Source organism: Phocoena phocoena, chromosome 2 (assembly GCF_963924675.1).
Source record: "Phocoena phocoena chromosome 2, mPhoPho1.1, whole genome shotgun sequence".
In the NCBI taxonomy this organism is placed as follows: domain Eukaryota; kingdom Metazoa; phylum Chordata; class Mammalia; order Artiodactyla; family Phocoenidae; genus Phocoena; species Phocoena phocoena.
Genome location: NC_089220.1, coordinates 26,774,621 through 26,798,438, shown reverse-complemented (window position 1 = coordinate 26,798,438; position 23,818 = coordinate 26,774,621). Strand labels below are relative to the sequence as shown.

General features: G+C 44.7%; 1 protein-coding gene across 1 annotated transcript in view; it reads left to right on the top strand.

The window, feature by feature from the left end:
* Positions 1 to 23,818, top strand: part of FLVCR2 (FLVCR choline and putative heme transporter 2) — a 61,462-nt gene that overhangs the window by 22,736 nt on the left and 14,908 nt on the right. The window contains exons 2-5 of the mRNA XM_065871546.1: positions 7,583 to 7,724; positions 10,224 to 10,364; positions 19,987 to 20,054; positions 21,253 to 21,356. Of these exons, the coding sequence (XP_065727618.1) occupies positions 7,583 to 7,724; positions 10,224 to 10,364; positions 19,987 to 20,054; positions 21,253 to 21,356 (455 nt within the window). The remainder of the gene's footprint in view (positions 1 to 7,582; positions 7,725 to 10,223; positions 10,365 to 19,986; positions 20,055 to 21,252; positions 21,357 to 23,818) is intronic.

Below are 23,818 nucleotides of genomic sequence, written 5' to 3'. Positions count from 1 at the left end.
GATAATTACGTTAAATGTGAACGGATTAAATGCTGCAATCAAAAGACACAGATTCACTGAATGGTTACAAAAACAAGATCCATAAATATGCTGTCTACAAGAGACCCACTTCTGACCTAGGGACACATACAGAGAAAGTGAGGGGATGGAAAATAATATTCCATGCAAATGGAAATCAGAAGAAAGCTGGAGTAGCAATACTCATATCAGATAAAATAGACTTTAAGTTAAAGAATGTTACAAGAGACAAGGAAGGACACTACACAATGATCAAGGGATCAATCCAAGAAGAAGATATAACAATTATAAATATATATGCACCCAACATAGGAGCACCTCAATACATAAGGCAAATGTTAACAGCTATAAAAGAGGAAATCGACAGTAACACAATAATAGTGGGGGACTTTAACACCTCACTCACACCAATGGACAGATAATCCAGACAGAAAATTAATAAGGAAACACAAGCTTTAAGTGACACAATAGACCAGATAGATTTAATTGATATTTATAGGACATTCCATCCCAAAACAGCAGATTACACTTTCTTCTCAAGTGCACACGGAACATTCTCCAGGACAGATCACATCTTGGGTCACAAATCAAGCCTCGGTAAATTTAAGAAAATTGAAATCATATCAAGCAACTTTTGTGAACAAAACGCTATGAGATTAGAAAACAATTGCAGGGAAAAAAGCATAAAAAACACAAACACATGGAGGCTAAATAATATGTTACTAAATAACCAAGAGATCACTGAAGAAATCAAGGAGGAAATCAAAAATACCTAGAGACAAATTACAATGAAAACACGACGATTCAAAACCTATGGAATGCAGTAAAAGCAGTTCTAAGAGTGAAGTTTATAGCAATACAAGCCTACCTCAAGAAACAAGAAAAAAGCTTCCCTGGTCATGCAGTGGTTAAGAACCTGCCTGCCAATGCAGGGGACACAGGTTGAAGCCTTGGGCCAGAAAGATCCCACGTGCCGTGGAGCAAATAAGCCCGTGCACCACAGCTACTGAGCTTGTGCTCTAGAGTCCGTGAGCCACAACTACTGAGCTTGTGTGCCACAACTACTGAAGCCTGCTCACCTAGAGCCCGTGCTCCACAACAAGAGAAGCCACCGCAATGAGAAGCCCGTGCACTGCAAGGAAGAATAGCCCTCGCTTGCTGCAACTAGAGAAAGCCTGTGCACAGCAGCAGACCCAATGCAACCAAAACTAAATAATTTTTTTTAAAAAAAAGAAAAATCTCATAAAGAATCTAACCTTATATCTAAAGGAACTAGAGAAAGGAGAAAAACAAAACCCAAAGTTAGTAGAAGGAAAGAAATCATAAAGATCAGAGCAGAAATAAATGAAATAGAAACAAGGAAAACAATTTAAAAAAAAAAAAGATCTCGCTGTGATTCATGTCAAAGAGTGTTCTTCCTGTGTTTTCCCCTAAAAGGTTTTTTTTGCAGTACGGGGGCCTCTCACTGCTGTGGCCTCTCCCGTTGTGGAGCACAGGCTCCGGACGCGCAGGGTCAGCGGCCATGGCTCACAGGCCCAGCTGCTCCACGGCATGTGGGATCTTCCCGGACCAGGGCACGAACCTGTGTCCCCTGCATCGGCAGGCGGACTCTCAACCACTATGCCACCAGGGAAGCCCCTCCTAAGAGTTTTATAGTGTCTGGTCTTACATTTAGTTCTTTAATCCATTTTGAGTTTATTTTTGTGTATGGTGTTAGGGAGTGTTCTAATATCATTTTTTTACATGTAGCTGTCCAGTTTTTGCAGCACCACTTATTGAAGAGACTGTCTTTTCTTCGTTGTATATCCTTGCCTCCTTTGTCATAGATTAGTTGACCATAGGTATGTGGGTTTATCTCTGGGCTTTCTATCCTGTTCCATGGATCTATATTTCTGTTTTTGTGCTAGTAGCATATTGTCTTGATTACTGTAGCTTTGTAGTATAGTCTGAAGTCAGGGAGTCTGATTCCTCCAGATCCTTTTTTTTTTCCCCTCAAGATTGCTTTGTCTATTTGGGGTCTTTTGTGTCTTCATATAAATTTTAAGATTTTTTGTTCTAGTTCTGTAAAAAATGCCATTGGTAATTTGATAGGGATTGCATTGAATCTGTAGATTGCTTTGGGTAGTAGAGTCATTTTCACAATATTGATTCTTCCAATCCAAGAACATGGTATATCTCTCCATCTGTTTGTACCATATTTAATTTCTTTCATCAGTGTCTTATATAGTTTTCTGCATACAGGTCTTTTGTCTCCTTAGGAAGGTTTAATCCTAAGTATTTTATTCTTTTTGTTGCAGTGGTAAATGGGAGTGTTTCCTTAATTTCTTTTCCAGATTTTTCATCATTAGTGTATAGGAATACAAGAGATTTCTGTGCATTAATTTTGTATCCTGCTACTTTACCAAATTCATTAATTAGCTCTAGTTTTCTGGTGGCATCTTTAGGATTCTCTGTATAATATCATGTCATCTGCAAACAGTGACAGCTTTACTTCTTTTCCAACTTGGATTCCTTTAATTTCTTTTTCTTCTCTGATTGCTATGGCTAAAACTTCCAAAACTATGTTGAATAATAGTGGTGAGAGTGGACAACCTTGTCTTGTTCCTGATCTTAGAGGAAATGGTTTCAGTTTTTCACCATTGAGAACGATGTTGGCTGTGGGTTTGTCATATATGGCCTTTATTATGTTGAGGTAAGTTCCCTCTGTGCCTGCTTTCTGGAGGATTTTTATCAAAAATGGGTGTTGAATTTTGTCAAAAGTGTTCTTGCATCTATTGAGATAATTACATGGTTTTTCTCCTTCAATTTGTTAATATGGTTTATCACATTGATTGATTTGCATATATTGAAAAAACCTTGCATTCCTGGGATAAACCCCAGTTGATCATGGTGAATGATTCTTTTAATGTGCTGTTGGATTCTGTTGCTAGTATTTTGTTGAGGATTTTTGCATCTATGTTCATTAGTGATATTGGCCTGTAGTTTTCTTTGTGACATCTTTGTCTGGTTTTGGTATCAGGGTGATGGTGGCCTCATCGAATGAGCTTGGGAGTGTTCCTCCCTCTGCTATATTTTGGAAAAGTTTGAGACAGATAGGTGTTAGCTCTTCTCTAAATGTTTGATAGAATTCGCCTCTGAAGCCATCTGGTCCTGGGCTTTTTTTTGTTGGAAGATATTTATTCACAGTTTCAATTTCAGTGCTTGTGACTGGTCTGTTCATATTTTATATTTCTTCCTGGTTCAGTCTCAGAAGGTTGTGCATTTCTAGGAATTTGTTCATTTCTTCCAGGTTGTCCATCTTATTGCCATAGAGTTGCTTGTAGTAGTCTCTTAGGATGCTTTGTATTTCTGCAGTGTCTGTTGTAACTTCTCCTTTTTCATTTCTAATTTTATTGATTTGAGTCCTCTCTCTCATTTTCTTGATGAGTCTGGCTGAAGGTTTATCAATTTTGTTTATCTTCTCAAAGAACCAGCTTTTTAGTTTTATTGATCTTTGCTATTGTTTTCTTTGTCTCTATTCCATTTATTTCTGCTCTGATGTTCATGATTTCTTTCCTTCTACTAACTTTGGGTTTTGTTTGTTCTTCTTTCTCTAGTTCCTTTAGGTGTTAGGTTAGATTGTTTATTTGAGTTTTTTTTTTATTTCTTGAGGTAGGCTTGTATTGTTATAAACTTCCCTCTTAGAACTGCTGTTTGCTGCATCCCATAGGTTTTGAATCGTCGTGTTTTCATTGTAATTTGTCTCTAGGTATTTTTGATTTCCTCCTTGATTTCTTCAGTGATCTCTTGGTTATTTAGTAACATATTATTTAGCCTCCATGTGTTTGTGTTTTTTATGCTTTTTTCCCTGCAATTGTTTTCTAATCTCATAGCGTTTTGTTCACAAAAGTTGCTTGATATGATTTCAATTTTCTTAAATTTACCGAGGCTTGATTTGTGACCCAAGATGTGATCTGTCCTGGAGAATGTTCCGTGTGCACTTGAGAAGAAAGTGTAATCTGCTGTTTTGGGATGGAATGTCCTATAAATATCAATTAAATCTATCTGGTCTATTGTGTCACTTAAAGCTTGTGTTTCCTTATTAATTTTCTGTCTGGATTATCTGTCCATTGGTGTGAGTGAGGTGTTAAAGTCCCCCACTATTATTGTGTTACTGTCGATTTCCTCTTTTATAGCTGTTAACATTTGCCTTATGTATTGAGGTGCTCCTATGTTGGGTGCATATATATTTATAATTGTTATATCTTCTTCTTGGATTGATCCCTTGATCATTGTGTAGTGTCCTTCCTTGTCTTTTGTAACATTCTTTAACTTAAAGTCTATTTTATCTGATATGAGTATTGCTACTCCAGCTTTCTTCTGATTTCCATTTGCATGGAATATCTTTTTGCATCCCCTCACTTTCAGTCTGTATGTGTCCCTAGGTTGGAAGTGGGTCTCTTGTAGACAGCATGTATAAGGGTCTTGTTTTGTATCCATTCAGTGAATCTGTGTCTTTTGATTGCAGCATTTAATCCATTCACATTTGACGTAATTATCGATATGTTTGTTCCTGTTACCTTTTTCTTAATAGTTTTGGGTTTGTTTTTGTAGGTCGCTTTCTAGTTAGAGAAGTGTTTTCTAGTTAGAGAAGTTCCTTTAGCATTTGTTGTAGAGCTGGTTTGGTGGTGCTGAATTCTCTTAGCTTTTGCTTGTCTGTAAAGCTTTTGATTTCTCCGTGGAATCTGAATGAGATCCTTGCCGGTAGAGTAATCTTGCTTGTAGGTCTTCCATTTCATTGCTTTAAATATATGGTGCCACTCCCTTCTGGCTTGTAGAGTTTCTGGTGAGAAATCTGCTGTTAACCTTATGGGAGTTCCCTTGTATGTTATTTGTCATTTTTCCCTTGTTGCTTTTAATAATTTTTCTTTGTCTTTAATTTTTGTCCATTTGATTACTATGTGTTTCAGCATGTTTCTCCTTGAGTTTATCTGGCCTGGGACTCTCTGCGCTTCCTGGACTTGGGTGACTATTTCCTTTCCCACGTTAGGGAAGTTTTCGACTATAATCTCTTCAAATATTTTCTCGGTTCCTTTCTCTCTCTCTTCTCTTTCTGGTACCTCTCTAATGCGAATGTTGGTGTGTTTAATGTTGTCCCAGAGGTCTCTTAGGCTGTCTTCATTTCTTTTCACTCTTTTTTTAAAATTCTGTTCTGTGGCACTGAATTCCACCATTCTGTCTTCCAGGTCACTTATCTGTTCTTCTGCCTCAATTATTCTGCTATGGATTCCTTCTAGTGTATTCTTCATTTCAGTTATAGTATTATCATCTCTGTTTGTTTGTTCTTTAATTCCTCTAGGTGTTTGTGAAACATTTCTTGCATCTTCTTGATCTTTGCCTCCATTCTTTTTCTGAGGTCCTGGATCATCTTCACTGTCATTATTTTGAATTCTTTTTTCTGGAAGGTTGCCTATCTCCACTTCGTTTAGTTGTTTTTCTGGGGTTTTATCTTGTTCCTTCATCTGGTACACAGTCCTCTGCCTTTTTATTTTGTGTATCTGTCTGTGAATGTGGTTTTTGTTCTACAGGCTGCAGGATTGTAGTTTTTCTTGCTTCTGCTGTCTGCCCTCTGGTGGATTAGGCTGTCTAAGAGGCTTGTGCGTGCTTCCTGATGGGAGGGGTTGGTGGTGCTTAGAGCTGGGTGTTGCTCTGGTGGGCAGGGCTCAGTAATAGTTTAATCTGCTTGTCTGCTGATGAGTGGGGCTGAGTTCCCTCCCTGTTGGTTGTTTGGCCTGAGGCGACCCAGCCCTGGAGCCTCCAGGCTCTTTGGTAGGGTGAATGAGGGACTCTGGGATGGCTCATGCCAAGGGGTACTTCCCAGAACTTCTGTTGCCAGTGTCCTTGTCCCTGTGGTGAGCCACAGCTGGTCCCCGCCTCTGCAGGAGACCCTCCAACACTAGCAGATAGGTCTGGTTCAGTCTCCTGTGGGGTCACTGCTCCTTTCCCCTGGGTCCTTATGCGCACACGACTTAGTGTGTACCCTCCAGGAGTGGAGTCTCTGTTTCTGCCAGTCCTGTCGAAGTACTGCAATCAAATCCCACTAGCCTTTAAAGTCTGATTACGGAAATCCTCCTCCTGTTGCCGGACTACCATGTTGGGAAGCCTGACGCGGGGCTCAGAACCTTCACTCCGGTGGGTGGACTTCTGTGGTATAAGTGTTCTCCAGTTCGTGAGTCACCCACCCAGCAGTTACAGGATTTGATTTTATTGTGATTGCACCCCTCCTACCGTCTCACTGTGGCTTCTCCTTTGTCTTTGGATGTGGGGTGTCTTTTTTGGTGAGTTCCAGTGTCTTCCTGTCAGCGATTGTTCAGCAGTTAGTTGTGATTCCTGTGCTCTCGCAAGAGGGAGTGAGAGCACGTCCTTCTCGGCCATCTTGAACCAATCTCCTCAAATAGTAGATGCTTTAAAGATCAGTTTGATTTGTTGATTGTATACAGTGTACATTGGAACAACCCTGCACTGAGCCTACTGATGATGACTTTTGAGAGTATTTCAGAGCTGAGAATCACTAGTGACCACCCTGAGTGGCTATAATTGACAGGCTGGAAAACCAATAATGATGGTCAGCACGTTGGCAGCTGATGAATGGTGTTGGCCTGAAAGCAAATTGCTTCTCTCCCTGCAGTTGCTTGCAAGTTCAATAAAGGAAACATGGGACCTTAACACAAAAGACTTACTCAGCTTCTGTCACTCTTACAATTTGGACCTGGGTATTTCGTGTGTTCTCACACTATTTTCAAATTTCCACCTTGGTATTTTGTGTGGCAGAAGGGTTTGGGGAGTTCTATCCCAGCTAGTCACTCCTGAATCAAGGCATTTCTGCCTCAGAAACACCCAAGGCATGTTATCTCAGGTCACTGGAGTTTGAACTGCAACGCAGATATAAGATGTTACAGTTTGTTGGGTTGTGTTTGTATGTGCATTTATAGCCACTTTGCATGTGCGCATGTCCTGTGTGTATAAATTTATGCAGTTGTGTGACTTCACACCACAGATGCTTTATAAATTACAAAGTTAACTTACACAATGAACTTAAGCTTCTGTGTTTGTAAATGTGGTAACGACATTAGGCTTCTATCTCTCACTGAATGCAAGTTCTTGAGGTTGTAGGGTGTAGAATTTTTCCCTCAGCTGGTCTCTCAGCTCCAGGTGAACAGATACAGTGAAATCAAGAATTTAAATGGCACAAAAAGCAAAACCAGCATTGTTTTACTCTACCGTAGGGATGGGAGTATAGGAACCATTCTTCATTAGTTTGTACCCAGAGAAAAGCCTGTCAGCACTGAGAACCCCGACTATAATCGTTTTCACAGTCTGTGGTAGTGAGAGTGGTCAAGGGTGTGTGAGTTGAGCTGTCAATCAAAAGAAAGATCTCTGATGTCTTGAGGGGGGAAACAATCCCTGTTTGAGGTTTAAGAAGGACCGGAAGTTGGGGATTATGTTTCTAATTAGGAGGCTCTTAAATGTGTGCTGTCACCTCTGGGCCATTGATACAACGATTGATTGTCTCTGTCTTCTATAGCTTGGAATTGCCATTGGGTTCTTGGTCCCTCCTGTCTTGGTACCCAACATCAAAGACCAGGACAAGCTTGCCTACCACATCAGCATCATGTTCTACATAATAGCAGGTGTGGCCACTCTGCTTTTCATCCTTGTCATCATCGGTAAGGTCATTAATAGGCTCATGGGGGTCGGGGAGGCAGGGAGGTCCTGCTGACTTGGGTGAGGACCTTGTGATTGTGGCCCTAGAGCAGCATTCTAGGTCCCATGTAATCTATAAAACATATCTATAGAAACTGGAAGCCAGGCTTCCAATGGTCTTCAAATGTTTTAGCCCGAGTAGTTGCTGCCGATTCAGTGCTAGCTGGTCCTGTGTACTTTGTTAGCTGTTCAGTAAAGGTTAGTTGTAATTAACCAGTTCCCCAGTATGACCTCATTAGAGTGAATGGGCAGCCTGCTGATCCCCTTGATGAAGCCCTGGTGAGCACTTATGATGTCACGGGCCCTGTGCTGAGTGCGCCTAATCTCACTGACTCCTCAATGGCCCTATAGGGGAGGTACCAGCCCTATAGGGGAGGTACCAGCATCAGTCTCACTTAACCAAGAGGAAACAGTGACTTACGAGGAGATGAGGGAATTATTCAAGATTAGACAGTGAGTGGCAGAGGCTGGATTCCAGCCTAAGCTTGTCTAACTCCATACCCTAAATTTCTGGAACACAAGAAAACAAAATAGGACTGACCCACAAGCACTAATGCTCTCATACATTCACCTGGGAATGCCTGGGGCCCACATTTTAAAATGCTTTTTTAAAATGTGTATAAGGTGCGCTCATTATGGAAAAAATCTAGAAAATACAAAAAAGCATAAAGAAAAGAATGACCATTAACTTAGCCTTGTACCTGTTAATCCCAGCCACCAGCCCCAGAGAATTAATAATTATTAATATTATTAATATTCTATGTATGTATATTTAATCATTGAGGTATTTGGTTCATTTATATCCTTTTTTCTCTTCTGAGTGCTATCACATGGGCTGTGATAAATTCAGTAGAGGTTTTCATTTTCAGTGAGTCATTTGTCTTTAAAAGTTAACCAGCTGTCTTTCCTAATATCTGAAAGTTCCACCTCACACGTTAAAGGTGTCATTCCTTCCTGCTGGCCTCAACTCCAGAGTCAAACAGTTTTATAATCATGTATGTCATCCAGCTATTCTCACTGTGTCATATCCTCCCCGGGGTCCAAGCTGAGGAAGGGCTGCCCGATGGCTTTTCAAAGCTCACAGGATCTCTTGGACGGAGAACTTGGTGTTCCTGGGAAGGTGAGAAGCCTTGAAGCTGTGGTTGAGAACAGGAAAGAACCATCTCGGCCAGACTTGAAGTTTCAAATTGTAATGTGCTCAGCTCCAAATTCTTGTGTTTGTAGCAGATAAGGGCCTGGTTCTTTGCAGAGATCCTGGAGGTAGGCCATTTCTACACTTTGCATTTTACTAGTAAGCACAGACGGTTACTCATTGAATAAAGAACTGAAAAATCTTATCCAAACTGTGGTTTGTGGTTGCCAGATCCTTGAGCAAACAGCTGCTGTTGCCGAGATTAAAAAAAAGCTCTTGCCTTGATTTCTTTCCCCTGATAGAAGGGGAGGTGAACAGGCAAGACAATGGTTGAGAAGTACCCAGTGGTGGGAAGTTACCCAGGACTGTTTCCGGAGAAGGAAGGAGCAGGGCTGTGAAGTCAGGGCTGGAGGGTTATCGGGATGGAGGGGGGAGACCTTTGATCTTCAAGAGACTAAACCTCATTTCCAGAGCTTCCTCTAGCTGGAGGCAGTTTCCTGACCTTTCAGAGGTGTTCTCATGGGGGCTGGGGACACACCAAGGTGCTTCTGTACTTGGACCCAATTGGGGGACCAATTTAGCCAAACAGCTGGTTAAACTGATTTGGCCCCCAGAGAACTGAACCGCCATCAATGCAGTCAAATGGACTGTACCAGTTGTACTGAAAATAGAACATAAAGCAAATGGTTTTCCCACTGTCCCTCCCCAGTCCTTCCTATCAGAGTGGTCACACCTACAGGAGCATGTGTTAATCCTCTGGTTTCTCATGGGGCAGATGTCTGATTCAGACTTCGAGAAACTAGGGACGGACTCCGGGTCTTTCCAATAGAAGAAGATTCTTTCTCTTATTCGGGGAATGTTTATGGGCAGCATGTGCCAGGCTCTGTGCTCAGCATGGGCATCACAGTCCCTTCCCCCCTGGGGGGAGCTCTGGTGCTGAGTCCTTAACTGGGCTCACTGATCCCAGAGCCTCAGCTCTCACTTCCTTCCTATCTCCGTGTTACTACTGAATTTCTTCAGTGCTCTGCTGTATGTTATTCCCCGGTTGTTACTCGGCTCCTTGATCCTTGAATACTGCCTGGGAAGCCCAGTGATTGCAGCCGTCCAAAGGCCATTAAGAAAAAATAATCCAAGGCACAGTCACGGAGCCACAGACAGTGAGATGCAGCTTCAAGAGAGGAGACTATAAAGGATTTAATTGAAGAATTAATATTTCCTTTTGGAGTCTTAGTTCATTCTCAGATGAGGGAGTCAGCTCTCGTCCATGTATCAGCTCTGCAGGGTGGGACCGTAGGGATTTGCAGTGATCTCTCTGTTTCTTTCCTTTCAGTATTCAAGGAGAAGCCCAAACATGCCCCCAGCAGGGCCCAATCCCTAAGCTATGCCTTGGCGTCCCCTGATGCTTCATACTTAAGTTCCATCGTCCGACTCTTCAAAAACCTCAACTTTGTGCTGCTTGTCATCACCTATGGTAAGATACAGATGTGTCCAGGAGTGTAATGGGGCTGGGGGTGTGAGACAAGAGGCCTGACGCGTCTGTGCATCTTACCGTTTCCAAATCCCAAATGTATATGTAAAGTCGTCGTTCAGGGTCAACCAGAAGAGACAGCTCTGTCTCAGGGCCTTCGATGTTGGGTTACCTAGACGACCATTCCTTCCCATATCAAGTTGTCTGGCAAAATGCCTGCCGATCCTCTGAGTCTCATCTCAGTATGACTGCTGTAAAGCAGTATTAGGCGACCTTTCCTCTTTTATTGTGCTGTTCCTGGTACATCTTAACACTTAGCATTAAAAAAAAAAAAAAAATCATTTCCAGGTCTGTTTTCCCACTAAACTGGGAACTCCCTGAGAGTAGGAATTTATGTCTTTTTATCTTTATAATTCCTCAGCAGTGGCCAACCTGGAGTAGATACTCCAACAGTTATTAAATGAGTGATTGAGTGAACGGGTGGATGGATATTTATATGAGTCTTGTGACATGATCACTCCCCAGCCAATCCTTCATCTTGGAACATTGCTCCTTCTTTACCTGAATGCAAGACAACATCCCTCTTTCATTTCACTTTCTTGGCTTTGGTAAGATAAATTTCAATATTTATGCTGGTGTATTGGCTTGCCTTTCCAGCAAGGTGTTTGCTGCATCTTCATTCTAACGTTTAATGAGAATGTTGTCCTAGACAGGGGCAAGGGCAGAACCCCAGGGCATTCCATTAAAGGTGTCTTTACAGATCCACCCAGCTCTGCTGCTATCCAGCTTACCCCTGACCATGTAACCCTCCGGTTTGTTTGATTAAAATCAAGAGTGTATATCATGCTCAGTAACCAGAAGAAGAAAAGAAATGAGATTGGTTGACGTGACTTATTCTCAGTGAAACCCCAGTTGGCTATAACCTCAGGTTTCCTCTAGGCTCGCAAGCTGTATCTTACAACAATACTAGCGTTTACTACGTGCCAAGACTTTTTATATATTATTTTATTTAACTCTCACCACACCGGTGAGAGGTAAATAGTATTATTTTCCCCATTTAACAGATGAGGAAACAAACTCAGAGAGGTTAGGTAATAGCTCAAGAACACACAGTTTTCGAAGGGCAGAGCCAGGATTCAAGTACAGATTTGTCAGACTCCAAAGCCTACACTCCTGATCCGTGACCGCCTATGCTCCTTCCTTGAATTGTACCAGGGCTTCACTTTAGGCTTATCAATGCCCTTCACCTGAATTAAAGTGTTTATCTGCAGAGGCATTAGATAAGAGGTGGTATCATCCACAGTAGAGAGGCACACCTGGTTTTCAGGCATAGGCACAGATTAGGTGACCTCTCATGTGGAATAGCCCCAGGTACCCACGTTAGCCTCCAAGGCCTCTGGTCTCCATTCCTCCCTCTCTCGGAACAGCTTCTCAGTTCTGAGTGTGTCTCTGCATTCATTCACAAAACAAAGAGAAAGTTTCCAATACTTAGGATGGCCAGCTGAAGATATTCTGAGTTGCCCATCACTGAGAGGTATTCAAGTGTAGATGGAACCAACCACTTAGTGGGGATATTGTGGGGAATATCAGGCTATAGATGGATAGTGAAACCTGATGATCTTTGGGTTCCCTTCCAGACTCAGGATTCCATGCCTCTAAGAACTTTCACTTTTCCCTAGAGTTAAACATCTTGAGTGCATCAACCTTTGACCACCATAAACCTTATGGCATCTGACAACAGGGCATTTGAGGCTTACCTTGGAACTCTAGGGCAGATAAGTGCTTAATAAATATCTTCTGTGAACGAGAGTGGTGATGGTGGCAATAACCGGGCAATGGCCTTATTCCAGAGGCTGCAGTCTTCAGTTCTGGACGCTGTTTATGGCAGGGTCAGATCACTGACCCATGATAGCAAGAAATAAGAACAAAATGTACCAGGAACAGTGTTGCTCCTGGTCACTGTGGCTCAGCTCCGGGCCATGCTTTAGGGGCAAAGCAACTCCTTTTCCCTCCATCTTGTGCGGCTGGTTGCTTGTATGGCCTTCAGTCTGGCAGAGTGCTGTTAATCCTGTGGTTCTGGACACTCCTCCTTAATCTATTTGGTTAAGTGATAACACAGGGAATAAATGGGTTAGCACTTCTGGCATGGTGGAGTGAGGACCTTGCATCATCTGTTCCTCCATGAAAACAAGAACACCACCGGCAGACGTTATCAAAATCAGTTGTTTCAGGGTTCTTAACCAAAGGCTTGAAACAATCCAGTGAGCATCTATTCAAGACAAATATCTGAATAACAGTAAAGTCGCAAGCTTTGTGTTTTAACTTGTCCTATTCCGATCCCCTCTTCCAGGCTCTGTGGTAGCCTTGGAAACCAGCAGCCTCCCAGACATGGTAGCTGTGAGAACTAGCAGCCTCACGGCCACTGGAGGGGGCCAAACAATTTTGGAGCTCCCCCAGAAGTCCCATCCCTAGGTCACTATTTGACTCCTGTGGCAGTTCGCTGCAAAGGCCCCATTCAGAGGATTTGCCTATATTTGACCTGACTCAGAGCTTTCTCAGTGGGAAAGCGCTATTTCCAGGGCATTTGTTGAAAGCGATCACCGTTTAACATCACAGCTGCCTGAGGTAGCAATACCGGTTGGGGTAAGCAAGAGGCTGACCAAAGATCTTGAAAGGAAAATCTGGAGAACGAGCTGTCCAGGGGGCTTTGGAAAGCTCTGACATATTCTTAGGAATCTAGAAATCCACATGCACATACAGAGTTGTGCACATGCCCAGGAAAGACCTGAGAAAGCCCTAAAGTCTCACCTCTGGCTGAACTTGAGGCTGTGTATAAGCAGAAGGTGGGGGCTAAGGCAGAGTTGTCACCACCCTGCTGGAGCATCACAGGCGAGTCCCAACGCACACATAGAGGTCCTCAGCAAAGGTGGGAGGCTCGTGGGCTTAAAGTATTTAAGGAAATCTCTGTCTAATCCTTAGTTCAAAACGAAGCTAGTGGAGCAGAAACCTCAGTGGCTGCACATGACAAAGAGCACAGACTTTACAAAATGAGTCCAGGAAAGTCAGTGAACAAACAGCAGCCACAGTAACAAACCCTGGGGAAGGAGGAGAATCTCACTTCTAGAGTTGACATTATATTTAAAATGTCCAGTTTCAACAACAACAAAAAATGAGACATGCAAAGAAACAGGAAAGCAGGGCCCATACACAGTTAGAAAACTGTTCCTGAGGAAGCCCAGAGGTTGGATGTAACAGAAAAAGATAGTAGCTCAGCTATTATAAATATATTCAAGAACTAAAGGAAACCGGTGTGTATAGAATGAAAGAAAAGTAGAGAATGATGTCTCACCAAATAGAGAATATCAAGAAAGACAAATCAAAAAGAACCAAATATAAATTCTAGAGTTGAAAATACAATAACTGAAATGAAAAACTCACTAGAAGGCTCAACACTAGATTTGAGCTGGCAGAAGAAAGAATCAGTTAACTTGAAGCTAGGTCAAATGCAATTATCCTGTCTGGGGAACAGAAAGAAAAAAGAAAGAAGAAAAATGAGCAGATCCTCGTAGACCTGTGGGAAACCATCAAGCACACCAACACATGCCTAACAGGAGTCCCAGAAGCAGAGGAGAGAGAAACAGGTGGAAGTAAATTGCCCTCAAATTGGGACGGTGCTTCTGTGCCTCTGGAAGCATTCGACTATGTTGTGTGTAGATAGAATTTATTAACATTTTCCTCAAAGGCCTGAGATGATCCCAGTGAGGAGTTAAACTAATCTGGTTGTTTGTACACATTTCATTATAGTCAGAGAACCACAAGCCTTATTTTTGTGGTAGGGAGTTGGACTTGGTGACAGGGATCTTTGCCTACAAGGAAATGATTCTTAGGCTGAATCACAGATTTGGGAAAGCGTGTTATTGAGCCTTTACTGTGTGTCAGGCACCATGTGAAGTGCTTTATATGCAGTATCTCATTTAATCTTCAAAAGAAACCCATGAACTAGGTGTTCAACTGCTCCATTTTATACCTAACAAAACTGAGGCTCTGATTGAGCTCCTTGTCCGTAATTAGACAGCTAGCAAGCAATAGAGCTTAGATATAAACTTCTGTCTGTCTGAGATCAAAGCCTATCTTCCTAACCACCGCACCATTTTGCCTTCTCGTGCAGAAAGGAGCCTCTTGGAGACAGAGCCAGGGGTCTGTTTTCAACCTCACTCAACTGAGTAGCCTCTGGGTCTATCTAGCAGGGGTGATAGTGGTGTATGTCCTTCCTCAGATTCAGTCCTCAGACCATTGGCCTTTCTTCTGAGATGAGGGTCTGTAGTTCTGGGGTTTAGAAGCAGGACCTACCTACACTGACCGGCCATCTTTGGGACTTGGGGATGGTGAGGTTTCATCCGTAGTGCCTCTCTCTGAGGGTTACAGGTCATGTAAAGGCACTCAGTCCACCTGAGAATCCCTGCTTTCTTCTCCCACTGTCTTTGCTCCAGATTAAAAATGCACACACAACAAAAAAAACCCTCTATAAATTCAACTAAATCCTTTGAGACCTCCCAGAATGCCTCCCACCTTCCATGCAGTTTCAGGTTGAGCTTTGAAGAGGGAAATGGTTCACAGTTTATATATACACACGTATACCCATATAGTGCATATGTACATTATATAGTACATATGATGTTCCTATTTTCCTCTGAATTATAAACACTTAAGAGCATGTAGTTGGGAATCAAGCAGTTGATAGTGTTTCACGGATGTATTTTCTGGATTTGGGTGGACATGTTTTGGAGTAAGAGCCTTGGCTGGGGGACCAGTGAGTTCAGAGTTGGTATGTAAGGAATATAAGGTCTAAGTTTTAGTGTCAGCTCTGCTAATTACTGAGTGTACCACCTTCACCCATCCTGTGCTCATCGTGTGTCTCTCTAAGAACCACCCCTCAGAAAAGAGTAATAACATTTGCTTCCCACTGGAGTTCCCTGGATGGAAATGAAAGCTTTTAAAGTAATTGTGAATCAAAACACTGCGTGCAGCCATAATGCTGTTGTGTTGGGAAACTTGCCCATTTCCTACAGTCTTTTTGTTTTTTGAATGAAGTAGATTTCGACACGTAGGGAGTAGCTTTCGTGCAGCCGGTGGGATGTCCAGTATTGTACTGGTAGTGACTTTCCAAGCTTTCCAAGTGCTTCTCCAAGCTGCTGAGCCAGCTGCCCCGAGCTAAGGTGCGGTGATACAGTAAAGGCTTTGGCGGAATTCCAGTGCCGCTGCCTTTTCCCCGCGGGCTTCTGGCCACACTCTTAGAGGTAAGGTTTCAGACATAAATTAAGGGCCATCCGGCTAAGGTGGAATTTCAGATCCACAACAAATTCTTTTTTAGTATAAACATGTCCCACAACTATTTGAAGCATTCTTATGCTGAAATTCAAATTTAATTGGGTGTGCGTTTTTGTTTTTTACTAAATCCAGCAGCCCAGTTTAGAGAGGAGGAGGTGCAGAGGCTGGGTTTGTGCTTGATGTTGCTGAAATATCACAGGAATGAGAAACTACCACCTCCTCTAGCAAAATACCCTCCGTATTCTAACATGGCACCGCAGGAGGACACAAGGCTGGAAGCAGATTCCCCGTGGGTCCACCAGAGCCTGGGGCTGGGCAGGTCTTGTGGTGAGCGTCAGCCGTGGGCGTGGGGTGGGGTGAAGTAAGAACCTTTCTTTGGCTCCCCCTCGGATCTCCAGGCCTTGCTTGCACATGGCTTCCCTAACGTCTTTGCATTGATGGCTCACGACTGCCCTGGTAAACAGACTGGTGAAAGGCTCCTCTTCTGGACAGTGTCCTCCAAGGGATTGCTCTTCCCTGTCATCCCCCAGCCTTGCCTCCAGCTATGCTTCTGAAGAATCTGTGCAGTGTTGGGTGTCTGAATTCAGAGCCTCAACATGTGTCCTGAGGACACCTTTCCTTGGGGCTCTCAAGGGCTTTACACCGCCCGACCTGGGCCTCGGCAGGGGCTTTGTGCCCCTTCAAGATGCTGGCTTCAGGGTGGGTGTAAGGTCCTTCCGGGATTCCCTGGAGCTTTTGCCGAGGTCAGGCTGGCCCTTTAAAAAGAGGGTTTCCTACAAGTTCAGGAAGGACAAAAGGGAAATGAACACAGAGTAACCAGAACCCAGAGATGGGATCTGGGATCAGTGTTTCCCGCGCTGGCCTGATGATAGAGCCCCTGGGGTGCTGGGTGGTGTGTGCCTCGATTCCTGCCTCTCTTCTGGAAAGTCAAATTCAGATAGTCTGGTCCGGGCCTGGGAATCTGCTTTTCACAAGCATTCCTGGAGATTCTGGTTTGCAGCAGGGTTGAGAACCTCTAAAGTAGGTGTGCTATGGGTGATTCTCTTGAAGCCCCTTCCCATCCCAGCTGCCTCCATGTTAACCCCAGCCTCTGAGGGCCTGGGCCTGGTCTGTGATCCTCCTATGCCCAAGGCCATTTATCCCCAAGTTTAAGAAATGCCAAGGGCTTTTGATGTGTTGTTGTTAAAATATGGATTCCTAGCCCCAGTCCCGGGGAATCAGACTTAGTTGGCCCAGGGTGCAGCCCAGGAATCTGCATTTTTAGACTCTGAGGCTTTCTAATGCCAGTGGTTTCTAAATGCCACCACCCTTTGAAAAAACTTAGTCTTGACACAGGAGAGAAACTCAGAGTGATGACAAGTCAGGCCCTTCTGCCTTCCTAACGCTCACCCCCTCAGTGACCTGCACTTCTCCCAGGTGGCTGATACCAGGGGTGACCAGGCCTTTCAGGGGCCATCACATTTCCTCACCAGGCAGGCTTACCTTGTTGGGGATAATCACACCCGAATATAACACAGTCACCTGCATTCCTATAAGAGGTACTTATGCATAGGGCAGAGCACACATGTCATTCCTGCCCTTCAGTGTGGACACTGGACCCTTTGGTTTGGGCAGTGGAGTGGACTTGTGCCCTTTAACTGTGTCTGGCAACCTTTGGCAATATGGGAGGGACATCTAGATTCAAGAGAGAGAGTCAGAATTTCTAATTCCTTTAAGGTTGGACTGTAGAAAGAATTGGAAAGAATGGTAGCCTTCCAGGACGAACCCCTGCCCCCTCCACATCCTCCCTACCTTAGCCCTGATTCCATCTCCTGTCTGGCTGGGAGCAGGGGATGGTGATTGGTAAACCAAACTAGTCTAGCAGAGCCAGTAGGTCTCAAACTTTGAGCCTTATCAGAATTACCTGGAGGGCTTGTTCAAACACATTGCCTGAGGAGCCCCACTCCCAGTGTCTACAGCAGGAGGTCTGGGTGGGGTCAGGATTTGCATTTCTAACAAGCTGCCAGGGAGGCTGATCTGGAAGTGATTTCTCTAAACCTTTAAGCCTCACAGAGCTGCTCAGCCTCGATAGCCTGGGTTAGCCTGATCAGGACTGTTTCTCTCCACATTTTTCAGGGTCAGGAAGGTGCCGGTGTTTGACGTGGGGTGTTTTTTCTCCCAGTCCTCCTGGATCATTTCGCAGTTTCCTGAGGGTTCTGCCCTCCTTGTTCATTCCAGGTGGGCACAAGCTGAGCTTGACCTCGTGTATGCCCTGGCCCCTGGCCCTGTTAGGCTGAGGGGCAGGAAGGGGGCTGAGTTCATCCTCCTCCCTGCACGCTTCTTCCCCACACCCGCCCACATTTCAGGAATGTGTCTCCTTGTGGGCTCTCTTGACCCAGGAATGGAATTTCCAAGTGGCTGGGTGTGTGGTATGAAGGTGCGGCCAGTATGCTTGTTGGGTGAGAAGTTGCCGAGAGTCTCAGAGTCCTCCTGACCATGAGTGTGGCAGTTGCAGTCACATCTGGTCACACTTCTGGGTTTGCCGACTGACTGTTGGCCCTGTGCCCCTCAGCAGGTGGCATTGAGCTCAACCTTGTTGCATCCCTGAGGTGACCTGCTGGGAGAGGCTGGGGCACGAAATTGCCAGTAACCTGAGCTGGGGAAATCACTGAGGATCAGGTCTGTAAGGATATGAAGTCAACGGTTTAAGATGGAGGACCTGGAGTCCATAGTCTGGGTTTGAATCGAACCCTGCCTCTTACTACCCGTGTGATGGTGGGAAGGGCAAACCAAACTCCCTTCCCCATTTTGCAGGAGAATTTGACCTTCGCTTAACTTTGTATCTCATTCCCCGGGGAACCTGACAAAGGGAGTAAGTCAACTGCATTTAGGCAACATTGCTTCTGATAAGAATGACCTATTGTGATATAAATGACTGCAGGTGGACTGGGTGATCTTCTTACCCCTGTTGGGAAGCCATTCTTTGTGCTTCTCTGAGCACAGTGACCCTTTCCACTGGCCTGTCCTTTATGGAGATCCTGGTAGCTATGCCTGTGGACGAGTCCGCAATAGCGGCTCCTGGGAGGGGTTAAGCCAGGGTGGGTGCCATACCCACCTTTCTCTGCACTGAGCTGTCACCTCGGGGGCAGAAGAGAATAGCTTCTGAATGGCTCTATGGACTGGGGTTCTGTGGACTGGCTCCAGTGAAGAGGAGCTCCTTCGGCCGCCCTGTCTATGAACTGTGTCCTCTCTTACATGCTGCTAAGTGGACCTAATGCCAGGTGTGCCAGTGGTAGTTGTGTGAGCCTCAAAATTAGTTAAAATTAAAATGACTGCTGGTGGGCCTTCCAGAGTGACCTCTGTATTTGTTTTCAAAATCTGTGTGCATTTTTATTACCTACAAAATGGGAATGGGAATATTAGGTACTTTCTAGGATTCTTATGAGGATCGTAAGGTGTTTAGATTGTAAGGTGCCTAGTACATAAGCGTATGCTACTGCCATCACCACCACCATCACCACTACCACCATCACTACCATCATCACCACCATCACCACTACCACCAGCACCATCACCACCACCAGCACCATCACCACCACCAGCACCATCACCACCATCATCACCACCATCACCACCATCATTATGAAGGGAAGGCAGAAGGCCCTTCTCCTCTGGATCAGTTTCAGTCTCATCTTAGTTACTAAGTCACTGTACGGCTTTTGACCAATAACCTCATCTTCTAAGGACACAGATTCTTACAGTATATGCTAGGTGCTCCATCTGTTTCTTGGATGAATCGATAAATTAAGAGAGTCAACTAAATGCTCTTGAGGGTCCTTTATGGTTTTGAATATAAGATTTTGTGTGATGTTGAATCTGAGAAAAAAGTTGGAGGGATGTGGAAAGAGGTGAGAATCTACCTGCAGAGGGAGTGTTGTCAGGGGTCAGAGGTCTGGAGCATTCTGGTGAGGGGGGACAGGTCATCAGGAGGAGGTGGAAGGGGTCCAGTACTTCTGCTGGCCCCTTAGGTCAGGCCAGCGCTTAAGAGGAATGTAGATGGCTCTGACCTGGGAGTAATACTTTCTGGAGCCTGTGTTTCCAGGACAGGGATAAAGGGATGAGAGGGCAGTGGTGTGTGGCTAAGAAGAGGTTCAAATGGTTAGTTTTGGTTGTTTTGGAGTATTTCTTCTTTGAAACACTACCTCCAGTGGCAACAAGGATGAGGACTTCTGACCTCCCTCACCACTGTGGGGAGAAGCCAGCCATGGCCCCAACAGGAGAATGACCCTAATGCTGTGTTTCTCCCTCCCTCCTTCAGGTCTGAATGCTGGTGCTTTTTATGCCTTGTCCACTCTGCTGAATCGCATGGTGATCTTGCACTACCCGGTAAGGGTGTTCCCTAAGCTTGCTGGGCCCTGAGAGAAGGAGGTTCCTAGTCTGTCTGGGCAGGAGCTGGGGTGGCAGTGTGGTATGGTGTGTGCTCCTGAGATTTGGAGGGAGGCGGCCCTGGGTCTCAGCCCCAGCCCCGGTGGTCCTCAGCTGTGTCATAAGCTGGTTAGTGTCTTTGAGCTCTCATTCTCTTTTCTGTAAAGGAAGCCTAATTACTTACTGAAAGATTGATTTTAGGGTTAGAAAGTAAATAATAAGGTTTATATATGTAAAGCGCATAGCATGGTGCCTGGCAACACAGTAGGTAAACGTATATACAGTAGAATCACATATGAAATCAATTAAGTTGTGAAATGTGGGCAAGGTTTAATTTCAAGGTCTTATTTACCCAGCAGAAAGCATGTTTTAAATGTTTCCAGAACCAGCGAGGGCTGGATACTGGCAATGGAACACTGAGTAACCTGGAGTCGGGATCCCGGGTCCAGCCCTCTTTTGAAAGGTTAAGGCTCTCACGCTTGTGGGAGGGGTGAGCCACCGTGGTTGAGCGTTCCAGTGTTGGAGGTTGACAGGTCTGAGTTCAAATCTTGCCTCTGCTCTTAATAAAGGCCTCATGACCTTGGGCTAGTAGGTTATTTTCACTGTGCCTCAGTGTCTTCATCTGTAAAATGGAGAAAATTGATTAACCTTCTGGTGGGGAATTAGGAGAATTAAATGAGATGATGATATAAAATCATCAGCATGGTGTCTGGCTTTGAATAAACGCTCAAAAATATATAATTATTATCTTCCTATCTCTTCAACAGTGATAACTGAAAACACCTAAGTATGGAATGTTTGGATATACATAATTCAGTTTTTCCATCTGTGAAATGGGAATAATGGTAAAGGTTTGCTATAAGGATTACATTTTAAAAAATCCATCTAAAAGTGGTGTCTAAGGACAGAATATGGTTCACCCCAGCATCCAGTATCATGCACACACATCCAGGGTTATATTATGTTGGGAGGAGCAGTTATTCTAGGATTCTCTATCCACTGGCAGCTTCTTACAGGCCATCTTGTCCTGATACTTTCTGAGAATTGGCTCTAATGAAGCCGGAGTTACTTGCCTTTGCCCCTTTGCCTTCTGCTGACTGCGCCCTATCAGATATCTTGTCGCATCACTGAGCAATCACTGGGGCTGTGGTTTCCCCAGGGCGAAGAAGTGAATGCTGGAAGAATCGGCCTGACCATCGTCATTGCAGGAATGCTTGGGGCTATGATCTCAGGCGTCTGGCTGGATAGGACCAAAACCTACAAGTAAGTGACTCTTCCTCTTGGACTGAATCGGGGACCCCTGTCTTGAAATGACATATTCATTAGCAACACGGCTCCAAGGATGTGGGTGTGGCAGCTGGGGGTCTGAGTGGTCAAGTGGGGAGTTCAAATATATCTTCTCTGAGCCTCAGTTTCCCCATTTATAAAATGAGGGAAGCAATGCCTGCCCTGTGGGGATCATAGGAAGATTAGAGGTAGGGGCCATGAGGCCTGTCAGAGTTCCATCCCCCAAGTAGCTTGTGGAAGAAGCAGAGGAAGGAGAAAATAAATGTGGAAAAGCATCAACAGTTGGACAGTTTGTGGAAACTCCATGGAGTGGGGACGAGGAGGTGGTTCCTCTGCCCTGTTCCCATAGCTCCCTTGTGGACCGCATGGGCTTAACCAAGGTGCTCAGTGCTTCCAACAATTTACAGTGTGTTATCTTGCAATTGCTTCCACTTCATTGGTAAGTATTACGGCATGCTTTAGTCCTGATTGCCCAGTGCATTCCTAAGAGCCACGAAGATTTTAGTGGATGTCAGGCTAATCCAGGACGCTTACTAAAAATACAGATTCCTGGGCCCCACCCTCATGGATGCCAATTCAGTAGGGGAATCTGCGTTTATAAAAAAAACTAAAAATAGAACTACCATACGACCCAGCAATCCCACTACTGGGCATATACCCTGAGAAAACCATAATTCAAAAACAGTCATGTACCAAAACGTTCATTGCAGCTCTGTTTACAATAGCCAGGACATGGAAGCAACCTAAGTGTCCATCATCGGATGAATGGATAAAGAAGATGTGGCACATATATACAATGGAATATTACTCAGCCATAAAAAGAAACGAAATTTAGATATTTGTAGTGAGGTGGATGGACCTACAGTCAGTCATACAGAGTGAAGTAAGTCAGGAAGAGAAAAACAAATACCGTATGCTAACACATATATATGGAATCTAAGGAAAAAAAAAAAAGGTCGTGAAGAACCTAGGGGTAAGACGGGAATAAAGACACAGACCTACTAGAGAATGGACTTGAGGATATCGGGAGGGGGAAGGGTAAGCTGTGACAAAGTGAGAGAGTGGCATGGACATATATACACTACCAAACGTAAAATAGCTAGCTAGTGGGAAGCAGCCGCATAGCACAGGGAGATCAGCTCGGTGCTTTGTGACCACCTAGAGGGGTGGGATAGGGAGGGTGGGAGGGAGGGAGATGCAAGAGGGAAGAGATATGGGAACATATGTATATGTATAACTGATTCACTTTGTTATAAAGCAGAAACTAAAACACCATTGTAAAGCAATTACACTCCAATAAGATGTTAAAAAAAAAAAAAAATCAACCCGGATGCCTCAATTCAGTAGCCAGCCTTGGGGAAAATGCTCTGGAAACAGAGGCCCAACTTGTGTCATTCCTGTGCTCCGCATGCACTGGGCATCAATTAATGCTGGCCAGTAGGGCAGCTGCCAGGCCAGGGTTGTCCTGCTCTGGGGCAGATCAACATTCTGGGATGCTTTATCAAAGCCTCCAAAGTTCCCAGTGTCTGGAGGCAACAGACAGTGGCAGACCTGTTCTCTGCCACACAGATCCGCTTCTGTGAGGCTCTGGTCAGACCAGGGCTCTCTCTGTCTGCCTTTGTCAAAGGCCAACCCTGGGGATGTGGCTGCCTGGCTGGACACGACGAGGAGCCCAGCTGGGCTTAATTACTGCTGGTGAAGCTGGGCTGCTGCCTTGTCTTTGCCATATGTCAGTTGTTTGCTTTGGGTAGTGAGGACTGGCCACTCCCGAACCAGGATACAGCAGCGTCCCCTTTTCTGGGCTTGCTGTGTGGCAGGAGAAGGGAGAGATTGGAATGTTGCCTGGGCGGGGATGTGGGCAGCCAGATGATGCAGGTGAGCTAGAAAATACGGTGAAAATACAGTGAAAGGGCTGGGGAGGACACTGCAGAATCCTTCTGCCACCAGTTCCTAGTGTCACATGATGTCTGCATCCTGCAGTCAGCATGGGACAGTCTTCTCCTTGCTCTACTATGTAGGCAGAGAAAGGGTGAGAGAGCTCTGTCATCTGGTCATTTTGGTGCCAGTTCCCTTTTACCTGAGCCTCCCAGATTTGTCCTGTTTTGTTTGGAGGCTGGAAATTGGATGGTCAGGTCCCTTTATCTCCGGCTGAGACTACAGTTTTGTAGACAGGCTAGTGGTTTAAGAAGAAGCTATATGTAAACAAATATGGGAAAGATGAACTTGTGGGGTCATTGAGGGAGATGGGTGTCCATGGAGTTGGGTTCTGCAGAGGGGGAGGGACTGGATGTGGGGAGCAGGGGGAGGAGGGGTGAAGCTCCTCTGCCCTCAGCAGCTGCTTTGAGGACCCAGGAGGGAAGGGCGTCCTTCAGAGGCTGTTGGTCTTTCCCACAGGTGCAGCCCCATCCTGTGTTAGTATTCCTGTGTGTGGGATTAGA